Raw genomic sequence first — 21,479 nt, forward strand, 5'->3', positions numbered from 1 at the left:
TTGCTAATTCTTATTCAAACAAGTCTCTTTGTATATTCTACTAATCATTTCATATATTTTGTATATTGTTAAATTTGTCATTCATCATCATCTTGAACCAACTTCAGTGTCCCGGGTGCTGTGAATGTGCACTCTTCATTTACTCCTGTCCATATAGATGTCTTTTTCTATAACCTGCTGCAAATCCAGACCTTGTCCAACTAGATCTTTTTAAATCTGATCTCTCCATCTATTCTTTGGCTGGCCTCTTGATCTTTTGCCTTCAAGTTCTCAAACCACACTCTAGCTGTTCTTTGTCGGGTCCATTCTTTTGAGATGACCAAATTATTTCAGCCTGGCTTCTACACAGATCTCGTTAAGGGTTTTTTGCATTTGGACAAGATGGTGTATCTCATAGTTACTTATTTTGTCCCTCCTTTTTTCCTGAATTATAGTTCTTAAGAACTTCATTTCCATTACTTGTATTTCCCTCTGTGCTTAGGGGCTGTAGAATAACACCCATGGTATCCCCTGTCTGTTGTAAGATGCGACTAAAAAGGCCTCTAGGGGCTCTCAATTGCGGGGGGGGGGAGAGACATATTGACTGACTGACTGACTGACTGACTGACTGACTGACTGACTGACTGACTGACTGTGGGTTGGCGACCATGGGATCCTTAGCTGAGTCCTGGCATTGCTTCCAATTACTTGTGCCTGGCTGCTGACTTCCTCTATCCTATCTAATCTCCCTTTGTTACGTCTTGTTCTTTGCCAACCCCAATGCTATTAGATTCCAAGGGCTAGGGAGTTTTTCATTTTCATGCCCTTTGTGACCCTTGTCTTTCTTTGGCCGATCTTCATTATTTGAAGTGTAAGAGCCCTTCCATTTTTTCCTCTAATTAGTGTTAATAGAGGATGGTTGCCCAGTTGTACTTCCTCTTAAAACAGTCATCACCACCACCACCACCACCACCACCACCACCACCACCACCACCACCACTGCTGATATTTCTGTTGGTTTTTATGCAGGATTTTAGACTGTATGCGGTAACTGGTATAAAGAAACTCCTGTAGAGTAGTACTTTTGATCGTAATGGAACTTGCTTATCCCCAAGAAGATTTCTCACAAGATGATAATCCTGTGCTCCATTCTGTACTCTACAGTGGTTTGGACATGTCATGAGGATGGATAGAATGAAAGCAACAAGGAATTACTTTGAGAGAGAAATGATAGGGGGAAGTCAGTAGGAGATGGATAGACACAGTGAAATTGGAGGTCAGCAAGAGCAGTGCCAAGTTGGAGGACATAGAGGAGCAGAAACTACACTTTGAATAGAAGTGGCGAGCGCTTGTACAACACTCCCAGAAATCTAGAGCTGGAAAGTCATGATGATGATGATTATTAAAAATGCTTGCAAATTTTTAATTACGTCTTACTCTGTAGGTCGAACTACCAACATCATATTTGGTGGAAAGTATAAAATCTGTACATTTTGCAACAAGTGGGTGTTGTGGGCTGTGCAATTATCAACAAACGACAAGATTGTTCTCTCTGTTTCCAGAACTGTTTATCAATTTTGGAAGCCATTTTACAAAAATGTAATACCATCATTGAAGTTTCTGGTTTGCTTCATATTCAACTGGCTTTGATTTTACAGTTTTGAAGCAGTGAGGGTTAGTTGACTTTCCTATTTAATATTAATAATGGAAGTTTCTCTGACCCATCCATATTAGCCCCACTTGTAATTGTAACATACACCTTACTGTGTTTCCCACCACTGCACCATTCACCTTTGAAAGCAAATGTTTTTATTAGGTGGACATTTGAAAAATAAATCAGTTTTTTTTCAATGTTGAAAATTACTTTAGGGGGACTGTTACTAATGAGATTTCTTACAGCTTTTCTTTCCACTCACTAGCTACTTCTTCATTAATGCCCGCTCTTTTCCACAGATTTTGAAGATGTTTTACTTTATTCTCGAAAACCACCAACCAATCAGAACTGGCTTCAGATTCTTGAATTTTGCTCTAATTACAGATTTTGAAGTTGTTTCACTTTATTCTTGAAAACTGCCCACCAACCAGAACTGGCTTCTTCAGATTCTTGGATTTTGCTCTAATTACATTTTCACAAGCTTGCTTGAACCATTTCAGCATACATTCTTCATTGTTAGGACTATCTGGTCCTATCTCTTGTTTCCTTTCTCCTACACCTTATACTGTTCAAAATGATGTTGTTATTCAAGTAATTTGATAGTGTATTTTGAGGCATGCAATCCATGCCTTTTTCTTTAAATCATTTTCCATTTCATTTATAACTTTGACTCTTTGAGCTTGTCAGCATTTTTTTTTACTTAAATGTTTCTTTTAAAAGCAGATATGGTGGAGAAACTTACAAACAGTTTAAGTGAACCCGGTTGCCCTTAATGCTGTATTGAAAAACAAAAGCAGGCACACACTACTGCAATCACGTTATTGTAAATTAAAGTAGTGTGCATTCCCTTATTAGTTTTGGGTCCGTAGCAAACCTTCAGGCCTTCAGTAGCCAGTGGAATGTCTCATTTCATCTGCTGGGAGCTTTCTGTAATTTCCGCGTGGAGTTATGGATTTAGGCTAGATGAGCAGATTTTCCCGGTTACTGAAATTTGATGTTTGCTACCTTGAAGATTATTCTGGGAACATACCCTTAGGTGACTCATACCTTTTCTTAACTTAGCAGCAGCTTCAGTACCATTTCATACTGGCAGCTACAGTCCACACTGTCCAGCTGGAATTGGTCAACAGAAGGAATACCATTACATTCTTCATCATATTAGCCTGTCTAGAAGACCCTTAATAGGATGAGAACTGGATGCCTGGAACCAACGCTACACTCAAAAGATGGGATTATACACAGAATGCTGATTGTGATTGTGGTGGAATTCAAGATCTTGAGCACCTATTTCACTGTCCAAACTGCCTTACGGAAACCCACCCTGAAGTCTTCATTACAGTCAGTGATAAAGCCATTGTGGCTGCTTCATACTGGAGAGCTGTCAGCATTTGAGGATACTCTGATACAATCATCATCAGTACTATTTTCAGTACATGCACTTCTTTACTATTTGGAGATACTGCAAGAAAAGTAACTTAGTTATGATTTTTGTGTGTAATTCTTTTGTTTTTGCACTTGTAGAAATAGAAAAACCTGTTGATGCTGTTTGAAATTGAATATTATAATTTCCCCAAGATGTTGCATTTTCTACCATCTCTTCTGAGATTCACACTACTGATGACCCCTTTGAAGGTTGTCATCAATGGGTATTTTTCTCTTCCACCTAGGCAGTGTTTCATCATCTTTAAATATAATTTTTTTTTGAAAATATGAGAGTTCTAATATGGGATTTTTTTCTTGTTGATGAGTTCAAATTTCATTCAAATTTTTTGTATTGTGTTGTATAGAAATATCAAGGGTCCTGGAGAGTAGTATGACTTATCCTCAAATTCAAGTCAAAATTGTTCAGAGTAGTCAAGTTGTACTGTATAACATTTCTGCTTTTTAACTGTGTTAAGTATTTATTGGTATAATCATAGTTTACTTTGTAGTTTCTCTATTCCACAGCGTCAGTTTTACCGATCTCCCAAACACTTTGGAAGTCTCTGTGCCTCAGTTTTCAGAAGGTGGTTTGAATATCACTATCTCTGACAAAGAATTGGAGAAGCTTGCTTCCAACAAGGATACTCTCTCTCGATTGAGGGCAGCTTTCATTCAGTATGTGAAGGATCGGAGGGACTTGGTAAGTATGTTGTAGTCTTTCCTTTGTTGATCTCTTTGTTAGTGTGCAAGTTTGCAAATTAAGCTGTGTCTTTAAACCTCTCCTCATTTCAAAATTTAAGTTCCCATATGGAAACCATAATTTAATTTCATGGATTGCAAATGTTTTTTTCCTTTTTGTTTATTTTTAACATGTACAGTAGAACTTTATTTATACATTGTGCACTAATATGTGTTTTGCAGTTACTCATTCTTTTTTCTAAGGTCCCGACTTAATTCCTATTCTTCTTATTCTTCATCATCATCATCGTTGACCATCTTCACTTGCCTGGGTTAATTTATTTCAAGGTGGAAAATATGAACACCTTGAAGACGGCTTATTGCAGTTGTTCAGGCATTCCTGTCAGTGGGCCTGTGTTTAGTGAAGAAGCAACTGAACTGACCAGGCTTGGTACAGAAGATTTTCATGCCTTGTTGGGCTACCTACATAAATTTAAGATTAGACTTGAAATTAGCAGCGAGCACATGGAAAGTAAGAGTGTTGACATTAATACCACTTGTGAGTGGAAAGGAATTCATTTGAAGGAACTGACGAGATAGGCTTTTTCAAAAAAATGAAATGCCTGACCAGACATTGGCCTTCAAAGGTGAGAATCGTCATGGCGGGAAGCGCACTAAGGAACGTGCAAATAGTGACAGAACTGAAAAGCTACTTTTGATCACCTTGTTACAAATTCTTCCATCCCTTGAGACAAGTTTGTAAGGACAGTTTCTTGGTCGCCCTTGTAGTTCAAGCAGTTCTGTTTCTGTTTATCTGTACTATCGGAAAGGAATCCTTTCATTTCTATCATTTCCACAGTTACTAACATAGATTTAGCATAATACAGTATATGTACTAGTAATAGAACATTGACGTTCATACTTTTGACAGCAGTAGCTCTTTCGACTGTAAAACCTTACAGAGTGACTGTAGTTTCTCATAAAAGTCAATCATAAAATGTAAAGCTATTGCAAATTTGCATGATGAAAGAATTTTTCAGATAGCCCTTCACTCTTGCTGCATCTACTCTATCTTTCCAATTAGTCATATGACAAGAGGCAGAAGATTGTGACGCAGGGTTTTCAAAGCATCAGATTTGCTACATAGCTACCATATTTTTATGAATATCTCTGAATTTTACTATCTTACTTTCTAAACGTTTTGCGGTGATTTCAAGTCCATGGAGGCATTTTGGTGATCTTTTATAAAATTTAAATTATGTCTTTCAGAGTTTTGTTGAGCTTTTCCAGATAAGGAATGGAATTAGCAGTGTCAATGTGAGCAACTGTAGTGATGCATGGTGCAGTGAATGTTAATTAAATGTAGAGCTTATTCTTTCAAACGTACTCTAAATCCTGATTTAGAGCCATTCATAGATGATGCCCTGTTGGTTCCCACACTAACCATCTTCTCCAGTCAGGCCTTAAGATATCCGGTAGTTCAGTAACAGCAGCGAAATTAGACTCTGCCTACCGCTCTTGAGAGCCACCAGGCCTAAAATATTTTCTCTTGTCTTCTTATAAGACACATAACAAGCATGAACAACCACATTCTTCAGCACTTTGTTCAGTGGACGAGTTAAACAAAATCTTAAAACACTGAGCATTTTTCAGTTTTTTTTTTAGCACATCCTCTTCTAATTGTTAAGCAATAAATTGAATGAAAAGTTTGTTCTTTATCATTTACATACTGTTTTATCTCCATTAAACCTGGTTTAGTTATAAGGGCAACTTGCTTAGAGAAGTCAGTAAAAGGTTTTTCATTGATGCCTATAAAATAGGCTATGTTGAATAAAGTTTTCAAGTGCTAAAACATTGAAGACTCTATTTTATTAATACATTTTGTCCTGAAACTTGAACATTTCCTTTTCCAAGGAACCAGAAAATCCCACTAACCATTTTGAATCATTACTTTGCGAGTATTTAGTGCATGTAGTATGCGAAATATGAAAGTATGTGTGAAAACTGTACCCGAATTGTCACCCTATTCAAAATTTCTAACTCAATCTAAAAAAATTACATTTTTTTGACTTTTAATAATAAAAAACAATGTAAATTTTGAAATTTTCAGAAAACCCCCATGGTCTATTACTATCATTAACAAGAATTCTAATCAGCCAGGAACCCATAAACAAGCAGCATACAATAGCTACATTAACACAGTAGACTTCTAAGGATCCCCACTAGTAAATAAAATAAATTGGAAGAAATCAAAATCAAAATAATGAAACAAATTGCAAAAGCGAATGGATACAGCCCAGAAATAGAAAACAGAAATATGCGTTTAAAAATGTAAAATAAAAAAAAAACTTAAATTGTAATCATTATGTAACATTTACTCATTTTGGAAGTAAAATTTTTAAAATTGTATGTATCTTAAAGAAATCTGAGTTAAAATAATATTATCTGTTAGAACTAAATATAAAATACCAGAACAAATCTACAGTCAAATATTGTCAACAAAAAAGATGTTTATACCAATTCAGGAGTATATACGCTCACTTGTAATGTTTGTAAATTGATTTACATAGGAAGGACTGGGCGGACACTAATTCAGCAATGCCAAGAACATTGTAAGGCTATAAAATAAAACATATTCTGCTTTTGCAGAACATGTTTACAGTAATAACCATAATTTTCAAAGCTTTGAGAAATGCATGAAGTTAATTTTTAACCTAGGGAGAGTCTCTGCAGTCATCTGGAGAATCTGGCAAAATGGAGGTGTAATGTAAATATAAGAACTCAACACGAGAGATCTCTTAGCCTCTCTCACCTCAATCCTCCAATTTCCAACCTACTCGCGTGCCCCTGTTAAGCCGAGCAACCCAGTGGAAGGCTGGGTAACCAACCCCAGCGGGAAACTGGGTTGGTGAGCCAATGGATTTGGGGGCAGTGGAAAGCAACGGGAAACCACCACTGTACTTTCTCCTCGACAACCCCATGATGGCTTTGCTTAATTCCAAATGTTCCGGAATAAGTCTCCCAGTCGGATCTCCAGGGGAGACAGGATTAAGAGAAGCCCGTATTTTATTAACCCGTCAAAGTAAATTCTCTATGAGAGTCATTCGAACGATTGCAACGTGGAACATCCGTGGTGTGCTACAGCCAGGGAAACGTGCAATAATAGAAGGAGAAATGAGTTGACATGATGTGGATATCCTTGGGCTTGGTGAGACCCTACCTGCCAATCCTTCTGATTTACCCAGCAACTTTCCGTTTTTTAACTCGTCTTCTGATTTATTTTTACTTCTTCCTATTTTTGACCAATATAACCTCCTCTCTGTCTGTCTCAGCCGGCTATGTCTGTTATGCTCCTTCAGTTGTGTGGCGATGCTGCGTTTTGTAGTGCCTATGTATACCTGGTCGCAGCTGCACGGGATCTTGTAGACACCTGCTGTGGAGAGAGTACCTTCAGCGTATTTATTTGATGCTTTATTTGGCGAGTGTATCGTGTAGCAATTGAGGCTTTCACGGCCGGCGTTACAAATCATGTCAGCGTTTTCCGGGCTTGTAGGCCGTGGTCCAGGAGCGAGTGAATGTCCTGACGTTTCACCGAAGACTGCGTTTGGCATTGTCAAGGGTTCCGACTGACTTCGATATCAGCGAAGCTCTCAGTGGAATGAAGTGCTATTGTAATTTCACCTATTTATATAGTGCAGGATACAGTATGCTGCTCGCCTAATGGCCGCCATGCAGGGGGGCGGTCGCTGATTGGCTGTTCTTTGGCCAATGGTTGATCCGTTAGGGAGCCTGGTGTACATTGACCTGCCTTGGCGGAGAGAGGCAGCTGATCACCCGTTGCTTTCTTCTGGTCTGCCGCGGCTATCGAGTCCTTCAGGATTTAGAGATTTCAAGACTGGAAACCAGGCTTGGTTTACCCATTCAGATTCCTCCTTACGGTTGAAGCTGTTGGTGTGCTTTAGTATTTCAATTGCTTCCCTCTGTAGCTGGGTGTGATAAGACACAGTAGTTGACAGTAAAAGACAAAGTGGAGTCATCTACACTTTCCCGTGTTGCTTTGGCAAAGGAGCTGGAGATGCCGCCGTCTACTTTGAACGGTATTATAGTGAAGAAAGAAGAGAGATCTGCTTCTGCAGGGAATACTTCAGCAAATATTAAGGAAGTTAAATTTGAAAAGTACGATGAAATAGAACAAACTCTGCAGCAGCGAAGTTTAAACATACCTTTCAGTGGGACTATTGTGCAGGAGAAAGCTGCATGCAAATTAAGGGTACCTTTTACCGCGTCAAACGGGTGGCTGGACCGCTTTAAAAATTGAGCCAGCATTGTTTACAAAACAATTTGTTGCGAAGCAGAGAGTGTAAGTGCGGAGGAAAGGGAAGCATGGAAGGAAATGGTTCTGCCTGATAAAATAGGCAAATCTTGCAACGTTTTTATATAACTTAACATGTTCCCTTCTCTTATCAAATATATTTATAATACGGTATGTTCAGTTGTTTTACTTTATCTCTAAAAATATTGTCATGATAATCGAATTTTTATATTGTGGCTTTCTGTTAGCAGCTCTTATTATCGGCCTATTCCGGTATTGTTCACAAACAAGGAAATCTGTTGGCTGTGTGTTCCACATGTATTTCAAAGTACAGAATAAGTTTTTGGGCATTACCCCTTTTAAGAATTTTCCTGCTTAAGAAGTTCTCTTTTTGCAGTCCCTTGAAAAACTTCTTAACAGAGTTTCACTGTATTTCAGTGAGTTGTCTCGATGACAGTTTCTGGTTTTTCTTTTTACATTATGGCTACAAAACCTATAAAATTTCCATTCATTTTATAGTCTAATAAAGGAAACTATTAAGCACTTTCTTCCGTGTTTCTTACATTTTCTTATATCCATTTTTATCCTTTCTTAGTTTAAGATATTAAATTTAATGGTCAATTTGTATTGTAACTGTAGATCTGTATGCCTTTTATCTTGTCTTTTTCACCGTGAGTGTGGCGCAATATACATGATCATTAGAGACGAGAATTATAGGCACTAAAAACTGTTAAAATAGGCAGGCATATAGGCTCTTAAATTAGCCAAAATAGGCATTTAAATAGGCACCGACATATAAAATAGGCAACAAAATAGGCATGCAAAAATTACTTATAACAACAACATAATTACTATAAAAGGAATTTACTAGCAACGTTGTTTTCACGTAACAATCTTGTTCTCGTCTCATGCATATTGTTTTTGTACTGAGAGAAAGATCTCTCAGCATCAAATGAAGTGATTGGACAAAACTTCAGTGAAGTCACTTCATCTGGTTTTATTTTGCTGACAGTGGCTGCCTTCCCAGAGGTTCGGACAAAACTTCCCCTGATTTCTTCCACAATCCTAAGTTACTTCACCGGGTGCATGCCACTCTTCTCCAATTTGGTGATTGATCCCGGCAGCTTGTTGAAATTTGAAGATGCTCCGGTTTATGCAGGGGCACATTAGCACCCAACATTGCAGTGCATAGGTCTGAAGAAAATGGTTGTTGGTCGCTGCCCATAGTGGACTGGTAGAAAGGTTATTTGATACAGATTTCTGTACTCGTATCAGATGCATATCGGTATTTCTAAGTTGATCTATATGGTATTTTTCTCACATTTGATCTGAAAAATAATAAAATTGACATAAATTACATTGTCCCTATATCTTAAATTTCTACAGTTGGGCTAATTGGCAATAATGCTTAGTGTATATCATGCATTTGTTTCATAAAAAAAGACTATTAGAGATGATGTTTCTAAAAGTAAAAACTTTAAAGTAGGAACAAGGGAATTAGTAATTTACATAGAAATATGTCCTCAAGGTTTTTCAGTTATAATTTGGCAGTATCGTGTTGAGTTCACCAGGTGAAAAATATAATTAAAGATGTGAAACGATGCTGGAGAGGCGTAGAGTAGAGATCCGTCCTTTATGCTTGCCAAGGACCCACCAAGCTGCCCCTAGCAGTATTCTTACTTATATAGAAGAATGAAAGCGAAACTTAGACACTACAGCACAGTGGTAAAGCCAGAGGGTCTCTACGCTTCAGAGAGCCTGACAATGAATAACAAGGGTGAGCTTCAAGATCTCAAAAAAAAGGAGAGGAGAATCTTAAGGAAAATTTTAGGACCACAGAAAAATGCTGATGGGGAGTGGAGGAGTAGAAAAAATGATGATCTCTACAAATACACCGAAAAAATAGCGAAGGCTAAAATTATATGGGCATCTAGAGAGAATGGATGAGAAACGGCTAACTAAGAAAATATTCAAGTACGTCACTGGACTGAAAGCTTTGAAGAAGTAGGTAGAAGAGGTAAAAAGACATCAAAACATTCCAGGAGAAACCACCAAAATGTAGACCCATATTGGTCATATCTGAGAAAGAAAGGAAGATTAGAAGTGAAAGGATGAAGATGTTATGGAAGAATAATAAGAATAAGAAGAGAAAGCTTTAGGTTCAATGTGGTCCATAGGCGGCCAAATTCGGAAACAAGAAAAAGAATAAAAATGGAGGGGCTATAAATTTCAGATTTGAGAACATTTTATTTGTTTCTATTCGCCAGCTTTGGTCAGCCAGGTCAGCTGTCATGAAGACTATTTTCTGTTGCCTGCAATAGGCTCTGCATCATGTGTGCCCACAAGGCCACCACCCTTGTTGAAAATTAATAATAGCGTAATTTGAAATTGTCGTGACATGCGCCCATAACCTTATATTTGTCACAATTTAGTAAGACTGTAGAGGGGATACTAGGGGCTTGTTAACTTGGGAGCTGGATTTAAGGCAATAACTTGTGTGGCAGGATGTAGCTGCTCGTGCCTACGTTGATAAGATGCTTTTAGTGATTTCCTCGTGCATCAGAAAGGAAGTTCCTGGAAGATGTAAAGATCTTTCCGCATCAAAAATTTTGGAGCCCTGATTGGCTGAAATAACGTGATTCTTAATTGGTGAATGCAAGACCCGTGGGTGCGCTAATTGGTTATCTCTTGATTGCCCCATTTCTGGCTCCTGGCGACTTGGCCAGGGCCAAGCTTGTGTCCGTCGTCTTTGATTTGTGACCAGCAAAGGTGGGAGTCATCCCCTCCGTCTGATGGGACCACTGGCCCTCCGAGGTGAGCACTATTCGGTTCATGTTTTGGATTTTAACCTTTAAATTTAAATTCTTATTTTAAATTTCTTTCTGTGCCGGAGTTCTCCCGGGGTTTCTTCCATTTGCCAATTTTAAGTTCAAATGACTTAGCCCTCGCAGCTCGTCATACCCCATTTGTTTTGGAGGCATTCCCCTTTTCTTTGATTTTATATACTGTGTATTAGATATGTAAATTTTATCTACCTTATGAAACAACCTTGCCATGATTCCAATTATGACTGTTAAAATTTTCTTTATATTGTTTTTAAGTCGTTGGCATGAGGCTGAAGCTTGTACTATTGACACTATTGATATCTTAAAATTTGTTTATATTTGTTTATATTATTGGCTTTGTTTTGTAACATCATATTCCAGTTTTTTAAATTCAGTAAATGTAGTGTTCAATTGGGATCACCGTTAATTTAGTTTTCCCGGCAACACACTACCTTCTCACGGACCTGGCAGGGTTCCCAACTGCTTCCCATTTCCTTTCTTTTAGTTGTCATGTTGGTTAAACTGTTATTTATAACTCTACGTTGTCTTCCGAGTATGAACATGGCTTGTATGTTTAATTTATTTTGTTTAATCAAAATTTATTATTTTTTAAATTATTTTTTTATTATTATATTTTTTATCTGTCTTGTTCCTCTTTGTGTAATCTGTAGCGGTTACAACCATATCAACGCCTTTCAGATGTGGTCGACGCCCTTCAGTTGTGGTATGGGAGTAGGATGCTCCTTGTACCTAGGACGGAAAGAAGAACTAATGCATTTATTATTCAAGAACTGAATATCTCCGAACGTTTCTCTTCTCACGTCATCAGAAGAATCGTCCAATTCTTCGGGCATATTGTAAGACGGAGTAGTGAAAATGTTATGAAGTGCGTCAGGGAAGGCAAAGTTGTTGGCAGAAGACCGCGAAGAAGAACATCGAGCAGGTGGATCGATCAAGTTCTGTGTACCACCGGTCTGACTCTTCAGCAGGCTTTAAGAGAAGCTGAACATCGTCAAAGTTGACGCTGCTTAATCAAGAATATTGTGTGAAGTCAAATGGGGTCACGACGCTCAGCAATGAGTTACACACTCATGATGTTGATGACCCATAAAAATATTGAAATATTTACAGCCTAGAAAATAGACCCTGATAAGATTTTGAATGAAATTGATATTGGTAATATATTGTTTTCACCCTTGAGATAATGGAATATCACGTGCTACTAGCATACTTCGGCTTGAAGCTGAACGTCTGTTTTGCTCCAGCTGCCTAACAGCTTTAATGGCATGTCTAGCCAGCCCTTCTAATGGCTGGTTACCTCATGAAAACAACAATTTTTAAGGTCTAGCTTTTGGTTCTTACACACTCTGTCATTTGTTTTTTCTTATTTTGCAGTTTATTTCATCTGGGCTGCATTTTATATTGACGACACACCAACGTGGATTAGCATATTTTAAATAACTTTTTAATTGTTGATGACGGACCTTACCATCTGAAAACCGGTTGTGAACTAAAAATTTCTGTGCTGATAAGACCGTTTGATTTTAATAATAATAATAATAATAATAATAATTACCACCACTGTTTTAACTTGATGATTATAATACAATAATACAATAAATAAACTACAATTCCTTGCTATTATTATTTATTGCTACATGGTGATATGTCTGTATCATAAAAATCATGGTAGCAATCATATATTTGTCAAACAAGAAACTTTTATCCTTGCATATTCCAGTAAGAGACTCCAAGCAGTGATCCAAGAAATGTTATTGTTTTAATACAAATAGTTCTATAATGTTTTTTCTTCTCCTGAAAAATTTGCAAGCTAGAAGTTATCCCCTTTTAGAAATAACTGATTAAATTGTTCAAAATGATTTTTCTTTTAATGAGGAGTGCAATTCTAGGAACAAACTGTTCTTACTGATTGATTTACTAAAAAATATAACAGGGGGTCTGTGTATCTTTGCAGTGGACCTGAATTAGCTCTTTAACTAAGTCGTCTCAACTCTTCATGCAGGGATGGTTAGCTAACTCATTTCTAACCCCAAAGTAACATCACGATGTACAGTCCACGACTAGTGTCCTCCTCTTATAGAAATTCTTAAGACATTTGAGTCTAGAGATACCTCTAATGCCAATAAATCTGTATTGTATTACAGTTTTTGCTGAGCAGAACTTAACCAGTGAAGGACGATATATGCAAATGTGTGAAGCACAGTAAGGAATGCCTTGTATAATCCTTTGTTGCAACAACGATGACTGTGATGAAATGTAGTCCTTAATTATGGAGAAGTCCATGATTTCTAGATTTTCATGGAATACATAATTATCATTCCATTCAGCCATGAGGCAAATAAAATGGCATTGATAGTGTTAAAATACTCTAAACATAGCGTTTTTATTTTGTTGATTGACCATTGTACATCCAGTCTTCATTTTGAGATATTTGAATTGGTTTTCTTGCCACAAAATTGTATCATCACAGCCTCTTGAGCATTCTGGCTTCTAAATCATTGCTTCTTGGCTGTACTTACTTATTAATTTAAAAATGGAACACAGAAACAGGAAAATCCATTAAGTAGAATACAGTATATTCAAAATGATTTACTCTCATACTGCAGGCTATCATGGACTACTGAAACAATAGCTACCATATGTGTTTTAGCTAAACTGGTTTTTCATTCCCAAATTATGTTTTGTGGAAGAAACATAGACCCTGAACATTAGGAACCTCAGAACTGAAATTTTGTTTCCATGAAGTGTGATGTGTGTTGGTCATTGTTATGGCAGATGAAACGGTTCATGTGGAGCAAACTAACAGACAGTGAAGTTATAAGAACCATTTCAAATATTGAATTGAGGTTGTGAGGGAAAGAGTTCGTGGAAGACCGGACGAGTTGGCCGTGCGGTTAGGGGCGCACAGCTGTGAGCTTGCATCCAGGAGATAGTGGGTTTGAACCACACTGCTGGCAGCCCTGAAGATGGTTTTCCGTTCTTACCCACTTTCACACTAGGTCTAAATTAAATCCACGGCCACTTCCTTCCCACTCGTAGGCCTTCCCTATCCCATCTTCCATCTCCGTCGATGCAACGTAAAGCAAACTGGAAAAAAGAAAGAAAAAAATGGTTTGTGGAAGTGCCTACTCGGTTTGTTCTTGTAGATCCTTTGTACTGCAAAACTAAAGTGAATGACGATGGACTCAATGACTATGGGGGGGGGGGGGAACAAACCAGACTTGTTAGGTGGTGGATTATAGCTCTTAATATTTCCACCAGAAATTGTACCCAGCATTCTTGGAGGGTCCGCTCTCTTTGAAGGCCAGTAGTGGATTGAAGCTGTGGCTGTACACTTCTTAAATATGCGGTGTTGCACCACTGCGCAGTCTGGACTTTTCTTGCTGTATTGAGGGGGGGGGGGGGGGGAGCTTTTTGCTGGTTACTTGATTGTGGTGGCTGGTGGTCTCTGATTGGGCATATTTTCTCCTGACTGTTCCCTACTCCTGCATGCATTGGCATTGTTAGCTGTTTTGAGTATAGATATCCAGGCTCTCTTTACTGGTTTTCTTTCTTATTAAATTTATTGGTATATTTGAAAATTTCTATGCCTTCTCTTTTCAACTTAGGGTGGTAATGTGTTGTGGTTGAAAGTAGGATCTGTGTCCCTGGAATGTATTTTGTGGCTGTCTGGCAGAGTGTGTTCCTCACTCTGTCATCTGGGTTGTGCTCTTTGAGTCAGCTGGTTATACTGCATTTTGTTGTGGGTCTGTGTGTAGTTCTTATTCTGTGTGTCTTTGGCTGCATCCATATGTGGTCTACTTTGCTCACATACTGCAGGACGGCTGTAGCCAGCAGATTTTCTTTCTGCTGCGTGACGTCTTAGGATTGCATGCTCACTGTATTTCCTTGTGGCTGTACCCATTGGCGCACAGGGTCTTCATTCAGTTGACGTTTGATGAGATGCATTATTTAAGTAGTATTGATCTTTGTGCATTGTGGCAGTGTATTCATATTAAATATTGATATACCTGTAGTTACCTAGTTACTTTCCATCTATGTATTATGTATTATTGGATAGAACCTTTTATCTTGACTTGACCACTCAACACCATTTTAAGGCAGCTTGTATGATTGCAGATTTCTTTCTCCATCATGGGTACAAAAATCAATCTTGTATAATAGCTTTTTTGATTTCAGATTAAGATAGGCTGCTTGATGTGTTTCTTCAGCATGTGATTTTGATAAATCACGTGTGCTGTTAGGGTGTTATGTCTTAGTACATGCACTTTGTTTCTTTTAACCAAATTTTTAAATGGAAACAACTCATTATTACAACAACAACAAAAAAAAACCTCATTGATTTGGATGAATATGACGGAGTCCTTGTGTTCTTATGTACTATTTGTATGTCTTTTTAGCCCTTTGTATAAAAAAATTAGTTGCTCTTCCTTTATATACTATGTTGTTAGTGTGATATTTTCCTGTATTGTGGTTTTGACAAAGTAATGTTTCAAATACCTTTTTTGAAACATCTTGTTTTGGCCAGGATATCATTTTTGAATATTTGCATTATGTTATAATCATTGTTTTAGGAGATGTAATTGATTAATTGATTAATTCATTCATTTATTCATTATTTCCTATTGTAGTCTTGTTTTTGTATGTTCTAGACACAATGTAAGAAAATTATCAATGAATTAATTCCTCCTGGTGTTGATCCATTGAATGACATTGATTCAGAATTGGATGTGACGGTGATAAATATGAGTCGGGATCTTATAGATGATTTTCCTGCCAGTGATCCTCGTTGGTTGAATGAGACACAGAATCCAGGTAAGGTCCAGTTTTGACAATTTTTCTATATAATTCTTTATTATAGTAACTGATTTCCACAGACTTGCCATAAGACAACATGATAAACAAATGCATTATTGAGAATAAAGATGTTTTTTCAGGAGGACTAACCCTCTTATCACTGCCTCGAGAACCACTGATAGGAAACTCTCCTTTGATTCAAATTTCTTTCAGATATCAACTCTCATTATCAATATCAATAATATTCTTCCCACAACCAATAATAAACTGTAAATGGTAATGGGTGTCACTTGATTTTTTTCTTTTATGTATGAGGACACTGTTAATAAATTCATCTACCGTGGATCATTAATTTCTATCCAGGGCAGACAGTGATAAAGTGGCATATAGCAATTGCTCGAAATGCAGTGGTCAGTCTTGTGAAGATATAGTCTGATAAACAGATAACAAAACATACTAAGAAGCACCTTGTGGAAACGCTGGTGTTCAGCATGTTTCTGTATAGTGTTGAATCAATAACAATGAAGGCATCAAATATAAATCAGGGGAAATGGATATCATGGCGTCACTGTTGTCAAAAATGTGTATGGCTGCAGGGAGATTACATTGAGTAATGACACAAGTTTCATAGTTTTTTTGTGATTAGTTAGCGAGAAAAGAAATTGGAGGTGCTATAATTTGAATGCACCTCATTTGTGAATGTCTTGGTGAAAATGGAAATGTATTTATCGCAAAAACATATCACAGACAACAATTTAAATAATTCCATACAAGAAAAAAACCTGAGCCATAAGTGTCTCCTCAGGGGCCATCACCCTCATACTTCACTCACGAGTCAAGTTCCCTCTCCCTTCCCCTCTAGCTGCTCCCAGCAGGGTGAAGCTTGTAAGTGCCTTCATTCAGTGCGTGTCTGGCCACAGAGCGACACATATCATGCTTATTACATGTAATAAATATCATTTTTGGTCCGTATTGATGATATCTGATTAGAATAATAACAGTAAGTTAATATAAATTGACCACCTAATCACTATAATAAGTCATTGTCTTGGATGATTTACATTGATCTATTAACTAAAAATGGTACATGTTTCGCCTAGTATGAAGGCATCATCAGCCATTGTCTTAACCTTGGAATAAAATTAGCACTTGATTAACAAATAATAAGATGAAGTTAATTTTAAAAATCTCGAAGAGACTTAAACTAAAATTAACATTAAAAATAACAATGTTGGTTTTAAATTTTTTTTTTTTACAATGTGAAGAATTATAAAGGTGAAAGTAATAAAATTATTGACATTAAAAGGCTGCTATTACAAGTAAAATGGACAAAGCGACAGATTGTGATGAACAAGTAGTAAGATTGCTGTAAAATTAAGTTGGGCGGTTATAATTAGACTCTTGACGAGAATGACGATCAGTCATATTTATTCACAAAGTAATATTGAGAAAATAATGTTGAAGGTTAGTCAAGAGATCACTATATTCCTTTCTAGGAGACAAAAGACGAAAGTCATAGGCATGTGGTAGATATGTTGAACACATTGATGAGAAGGTAAAAAGTTGTAGAATAACAGTGTTAAAATTGGAGCTCAGTGGACCATCTCAATTTGAAGCGATCTTAAAATGTTGTCAAGAATATGAGTTTATTGACAGTTGAATCATTTGACGAGGTGAAGGTAGCTTGTACATTATGAATAGGGGTCGTATTTTTTGGTAATAGCGATGAGCACGAAATTTTTCATATCTTCTTTCTAGCCTTTATATGACCTTGTAGGTACCGCACCGTAACGTATTTTAGCGAAATGAACTCGCGAAATCTGTTTATTACACGAATCATGCAAATAATCACAAAATATACCCCACTTGGTAAGAAAAATGCGAAATCGTATCGGAAAAGATCTCCAATAAACGTTTAAATGCTCTTGAGAACTTGACTATAGTAGTTTCCTTCTCAGTTGATTGATAGCGCTGTATATTCTCTACACAAATGCACACAAAGCGATGAGCCCTGTGTATTGGAAGTATGTGTATTCAGTTCTGCGATCTCTAAGGCAATCATTAAAAATCGATATCTGTTATCGATTACAGCAAATGGCGTTGTGGTCGTAGCAAGATCGGTTGTAGATACAGCAGTGCGCATTATACTCTTTCGCATTGAAAGTTCGCCACTTATGAAAAGCATATGTCCAGCATTTAAGTACAAAAGTGCTGAAAACTAAAGTCACAACAGTTTTTCTGAGGGCCGAGGAATACAACAGTGAGGCGTTCTGTGTATTTGATGCTGCAAGAAAGATTCCAATGTGTAAGTACTGTAATGTTCGCATTACGTGAAAACGAAGAGATGTGTGCGATAAGTACTGTAGAGAATCAGAAACACACAAAAAGAAGAAGAATAAAGCAAATGAACATAATTTTAAGCGGCAAATAACAATCGGCGATACTTTACACGTCGCAAAGGAGTTGAAAAGTGATAGAGAGCAATTAATAGACACAACAAAAGCATTCATGCAAGCCAGCATTTCTATGGAAAAATTGGATAATCTTGGCATGAGGACATGGATGAGTATAAAAGGGAAGATAAATAATACCGACTTTATTATAAAATAAGATGATATTAGTAGGCCTCATCTTCATCATCATCATCATCATCATCATCATTTCCCTTTATCCAGCTGTAGCCGGGTAGGGGCAAATATGGTTCCTCTCCACTTTCTTCGGTCTTTCCACCACTCCTCCTCCAACACTGTGTCCCAGTCCAGGTTTCTTTCTTTAATGCTGCGTTGGATGGTATCCTTCCATCTCAATCGTGGTCGTCCACGGCCTCTCCTTCCTTGGATTTGCATTTCCATCACCTTTTTTTGGCATTGTCTCGTCGCTCATTTGCTTTATGTGCCCAAACCATCTTAGTCGGCTCTTCTCTATTCTATCATTCATTTTTTCCACTCCAATTTCTTCCTGGATTTTCTCATTCCTTATTTTGTCTCTTCTACTCTTCTGTATCATACTCCTCAAGAATTTCATTTCGGCTGCCTGTATTCGACTCTCATCCTTCTTTGTCATTGTCCAAGTTTCTGCTCCGTAAGTTGTTATGGGTAAGTAATACATCTTGTACATAGTATCCTTTGCTTCCATTGGCACATCTTTGTCCCATAACATATTTCTTACACTATGATAGAAAAAACTTCCAGCTTGAATCCTTTTACTAATCTCAGCATCTAGTCGAGCATTCTCCATTAATTCACTCCCCAGGTATTTAAACGTTCCCACTACTTCCAGGGGCTTGTCTGCAAGTCTAATCTGACCTTTCCCTTCTTTCTCCCCTCTAGTCATAACAAGAGTTTTACTCTTTTCTACACTTATTTTCAATCCACATTCTTCAATCTTCCCATTCACCACATTCAACTGTTCTTGAACCTTCCTGTCGTCTTCTCCCCAAATCACAATATCATCTGCAAATAACATCATGTTCATTTCTCTTCCTCCATATGCTGCGTTTGCTGTTCTCATGATACCATCCATTACTATTGTAAACAGGATTGGTGATAGAACACTTCCCTGTCTCAGCCCACTAGTTATTTTGAACCAACTTGTCCTGCCAACTTGTGTTTGCACGCAACTACAACATTCCTTATACAATGCCATGATCATTTTTATTAATCCCTGTCCAATTCCTTTTTGCACCAGACTGTCCCAAACTTTCGTCCTAGGGACACTGTCATATGCCTTTTCAATATCAATGAATGTCATCACCATATCATTCCCGTACTCCCAATGCTTTTCCATTAGTTGTCTCATAATGAAAATGGGCTCTATTGTTGACCTTCCACTTCTGAAACCAAACTGATTTTCTTGTATCTGCTTCTCAACCCTCAACCTTATTCTACTTTCCAGTATCCTTTCCATTATCTTAGCAACATGGGATATTAGAGTAATTCCCCTGTAGTTCTTCAAAACTTTCTCATCACCTTTCTTGAAAATTGGGATGATTATTCCTTTTTGCCAATCCTCAGGGACCTCCTTATTCTCCCAGACATTCCTGAGAACCCGATATGTCCACTGCAGGCCTACAGCTCCAGCTGCCTTTATCATCTCCACTGAAATTTTATCTATTCCAGCAGTTTTTCCATTCTTCATCTTTCTTACTGCCATTTCAATTTCATTCATTGTAATTTCTTTATCCATTTCTTCGTCAACTAATTGCCTTTCCTGGTCGTCCATTGAATGACTGTCATCCGTTCTTGCGTTCAGCAGCTTCTGAAAATACTCTCTCCATCTATTTCTTATTTCTTCTGGCTTTGTTAAAATTATGCCACCTTAATCCTTCACAAATCTGGTGTTTACTTGATCTCTTTTTGTTTCTTAAGATACCATACAGTAATTTCTTGCTGCCCTGCATATCATCTCTCAATTTCTGTGTGAATAAGGCCCAGCTTTTCCTCTTTTCTTCCTCCACTACTTTCTTGGCCAAATTCTTTGCCTCCACATATTTTCTACTTTCTTCAGTCTTAGATGTTTTCCATGCTTTCCATGCCATTTTCTTTTCCTTCACTTTAATCTTTACCCTATCATTCCACCAGTGTGTTTCTTTGTCCTTCACATTTCCTGATGTTCTACCACACACCTTTTCTGCACATCCAACCGGTGCTTCCTTAAATCTTTTCCATTCCTCTTCAACATTCCCCACCTCTGTCCTGGGTACCAAGGGTATTATTTCCCTTTGAAATTCTTCTTGTATGCTTTTCTCCTTCAACTTCCATACTTTAATTCTTTTCTCTCTTCTTAATTGGGGTTTTTCAATCTTTCCAACTTTAAATTTTCCTATCACAACTCTATGATCTCCACCAAAGGCTTCTTCAGGCATGGCTGTTATATCTACAAGGTTCTTCCGGTGTTCTTTCTCTATGATTATACAATCAATCATGGTCTTTGTTCGTCTGTCTCCCCAGCCATACCTTGTAATCTTCTGACTGTTCTTCTTCCTAAACCAGGTGTTTCCAACAATCATTTGATTCCTCATGCAAAAATCCACCAACAACTCGCCTTCTGGATTTACATTTCCATATCCAAAGGGCCCTACAACATCTTCCTTTCCTTGTCTTTCCATTCCAACATGTGCATTTAGATCTCCCATCAATAGTACTTCCTTATCTTCTATCTGTCTCTCCACTTCCTCTATGAAGTCCTCTAGATGTTCATCTATGCAACCAGTTTGTGGGGCATACAACTGAAATAGATCTTTCACGCCATTTTCAAACTGGAGTCTCATCATCATCATCCTATCGCTGACGTACTTTGTATATTCCAGATATTCTTGGATTTCTCTTCTAAGTATGATGGCCACTCCATTTTTTGCTTCAGGTCCTCCGCTGTAATACAGCCTGTATCCTTCTCTCAGAGAGATCTCCCCTGTACCCCTCTTTTTGGTCTCGCACAGTCCAAGTATGGCTATATCTTTTTCTATCATGAAGTCAACCAGTTCTTCTGTCTTTCCCGTCAGTGTCAGTACATTAACTGTTGCAATTTTGATGTAGTTTGGTGCTGGTTGCCCATTTTTCACAGTTCCCTCAGCACCTGAAGAGCTGCGCATCGCTTTTAGCAGGGGACGCCCTAACCTTTTCCGAGGCACCATATCTGCTTTGTCCATATAGGCTATTGTTACGATGGGCTCGCCACACCCAAAGGCATTTTATACCTATTGCCAGGTTCCAAATTAGGCCGCCCCTAACATGGAGACAGACGCCTTTCGTAGCCGCTCCTCTGGAGTACAGACGCTACGGGTATGCCCCTT

The 21,479-nt window shown here is 37.8% G+C and overlaps 1 protein-coding gene across 1 annotated transcript in view; it reads left to right on the plus strand.

Annotated features, from left to right (window-relative positions):
- The window catches only part of Nup133 (nuclear pore complex protein Nup133), a 314,729-nt gene that overhangs the window by 99,088 nt on the left and 194,162 nt on the right, over positions 1 to 21,479 (plus strand). The window contains exons 9-10 of the mRNA XM_067151176.2: positions 3,581 to 3,755; positions 15,544 to 15,706. Coding sequence (XP_067007277.2) covers positions 3,581 to 3,755; positions 15,544 to 15,706 — 338 coding nt within the window. The remainder of the gene's footprint in view (positions 1 to 3,580; positions 3,756 to 15,543; positions 15,707 to 21,479) is intronic.

This window comes from Anabrus simplex, chromosome 7 (assembly GCF_040414725.1).
Source record: "Anabrus simplex isolate iqAnaSimp1 chromosome 7, ASM4041472v1, whole genome shotgun sequence".
In the NCBI taxonomy this organism is placed as follows: domain Eukaryota; kingdom Metazoa; phylum Arthropoda; class Insecta; order Orthoptera; family Tettigoniidae; genus Anabrus; species Anabrus simplex.